The sequence below is a fragment of the Nestor notabilis genome, unplaced genomic scaffold, assembly GCF_000696875.1.
Source record: "Nestor notabilis isolate BGI_N333 unplaced genomic scaffold, ASM69687v1 scaffold16830, whole genome shotgun sequence".
NCBI lineage: Eukaryota > Metazoa > Chordata > Aves > Psittaciformes > Psittacidae > Nestor > Nestor notabilis.
In genome coordinates, this window is record NW_009912604.1 from 3382 (window position 1) to 5321 (window position 1940).

The 1940-nt window shown below is 59.1% G+C and overlaps 1 protein-coding gene across 1 annotated transcript in view; it reads left to right on the forward strand.

Annotated features, from left to right (window-relative positions):
• The window catches only part of DNMT3B (DNA (cytosine-5-)-methyltransferase 3 beta), a gene marked incomplete at its 5' end in the record, with an annotated part of 9787 nt that overhangs the window by 3126 nt on the left and 4721 nt on the right, over window positions 1-1940 (forward strand). Inside the window, 5 exons of the mRNA XM_010020331.1 lie at window positions 192-333; window positions 607-735; window positions 1146-1190; window positions 1476-1555; window positions 1813-1925. Coding sequence (XP_010018633.1) covers window positions 192-333; window positions 607-735; window positions 1146-1190; window positions 1476-1555; window positions 1813-1925 — 509 coding nt within the window. The remainder of the gene's footprint in view (window positions 1-191; window positions 334-606; window positions 736-1145; window positions 1191-1475; window positions 1556-1812; window positions 1926-1940) is intronic.

Below are 1940 nucleotides of genomic sequence, written 5' to 3' on the forward strand. Positions count from 1 at the left end.
GTCGGTCCCATAGTGTCCCACGGTGTCCCATGCTGTCCCATGGTGTCCCACGGTGTCCTATGCTGTCCCATGGTGTCCCACGGTGTCCTATGCTGTCCCATGGTGTCTCACCTTGTCCTGTGCTGTCTCATGCTATCCCACGGTGTCCTATGGTGTCCCACAGTGTCCTGCACCGTCCCTTCTCTTTGCAGGTTGCCCGGAGCCGGTCAGGGAAGACGTTTTCCGCGGCCCCTGGGGAGTCCCTGGAGGAGCAGCTGAAGCCCATGATAGACTGGGCACTCACCGGCTTCAAACCCCTGGGCCTCAAGGGACTGCGCCCCCCCAAAGCCTCAGGTAAGGTGGTGGCGTGAGCTGGGCATGGAGATGGTGTCGGCATCACTGAGCCTGCTGGACTGGTCCTGAGGTGGCCCTGGAGCTCCTCAGCGGGGTCCCCCCCAGCAGCATTGCCAAAAGCCAGAGCAAAGCACCCGAACCATTGCTCCTGGAAGTCAGAGGCCTGGATGAGCCTTGAGCCATGCTGGCGGAGCTGGGGTGGCATCCCCCGGTGCCCTGGGGTGCTCCCAGGGCTTGGAGGCTCGTCCCCAAGGAGCTGCCTTTCCTTTGCAGAGAACGGGGTCCTGAGGAACGGGACGGAGGAGGTGCTGTCCCTCGAGCAGTGCCCCCCCACCAAGAGGCTGAAGACCAACCTCTGCAACAACGGCAAGGAGCAGCGAGTGGAGGAGGACCAGACCCGAGGTGAGCGGCAGCGAGAGCCGGGGAGCACCACGCATCCTGTGGCACTGGGAACCCTCTCCGGGAAAGGGCTCGGCTCTTCCTGGGGGATGTGAGCTTGGTTTCCAAAGGCAAAAAGCTTTTATGTGCCTTACAAGACACCAGCAAACCCAGCTGCAAGACAGGGCACCACAGGCTGGGCTCCACTGATTGCTCAGCTTGGAAATGATCTGTGTGTCGCTGCTTTGAACTCTAGTTCCTGTATGTCCGGGAGTGAAGGACATGGGATTTGCACAATATTGCTGACATGCTTTCTCCGTGCAATGCTGAACAAAGCAGCAGCAGTTTTAATGAAGAAATGAGTCATCTGTGTGTAGCATGTTTAATTTGCTACATAAGGACTGAAATACATGTTTTCTTTTTTATTCATAAAGAGCAAATGGTTTCAGAAGTTACGAACAACAGCGGGAGCCTCGAAGGTAACGGGGATTGTCCTCCCTCGGGAAAGGTGGGGGGTGATGCAGGTGATGGGCAAAGATCCCGGATCCCTCTTTACCATGCCGGGTAGGAAGGGGAGAGGTGCCGTGGCTGCAGGGTGCTGGGCTGCCCGGTCCAGATCCTCCTATGGGGCCTGTTCCTGGGGGAGCCTCAGCCACCTGCATACCTGCACGTGTCTGCACCCCGGCACAGGGCAGTGGGGTCTGCACCCTGGCACGGGCTCCCCACTCTGCCCTGGGCTCAGCAGAGCTCTGTCTGTCCCACAGAGAGCTGTTTGTCCTGCGGGAGGAGGAACCCGGCCACCTTCCACCCGCTGTTCGAAGGGGGGCTCTGCCAGACCTGCAGGGTAAGTACCAGCAGGATGGGTGCAGGGTCCAGCTCTGCTGCACGGGGCAGGAGGGGGGTGGCTCTGCCAGGTCCTGGCTGTGCTGTATCTACCACGGGGATGTCCCTTGACACATTCTCTCCACTTGAAGCACTGATTATGGGCATCCTCAAGCTCTCGGTGTGCATCAGAGATGGAGCAACTCCACGTTCTCTCTTCATGCTCTGATCACAGATCCTGATTCCTCTGTCCTCTCCTCCTGGTTCTCCTTTCGCTAGGATAGATTCCTGGAGCTCTTCTACATGTACGATGAGGATGGCTACCAGTCCTACTGCACCGTCTGCTGCGAGGGCAAGGAGCTGCTGCTCTGCAGCAATGCCAGCTGCTGCAGGTGGGTCCCGGCTGC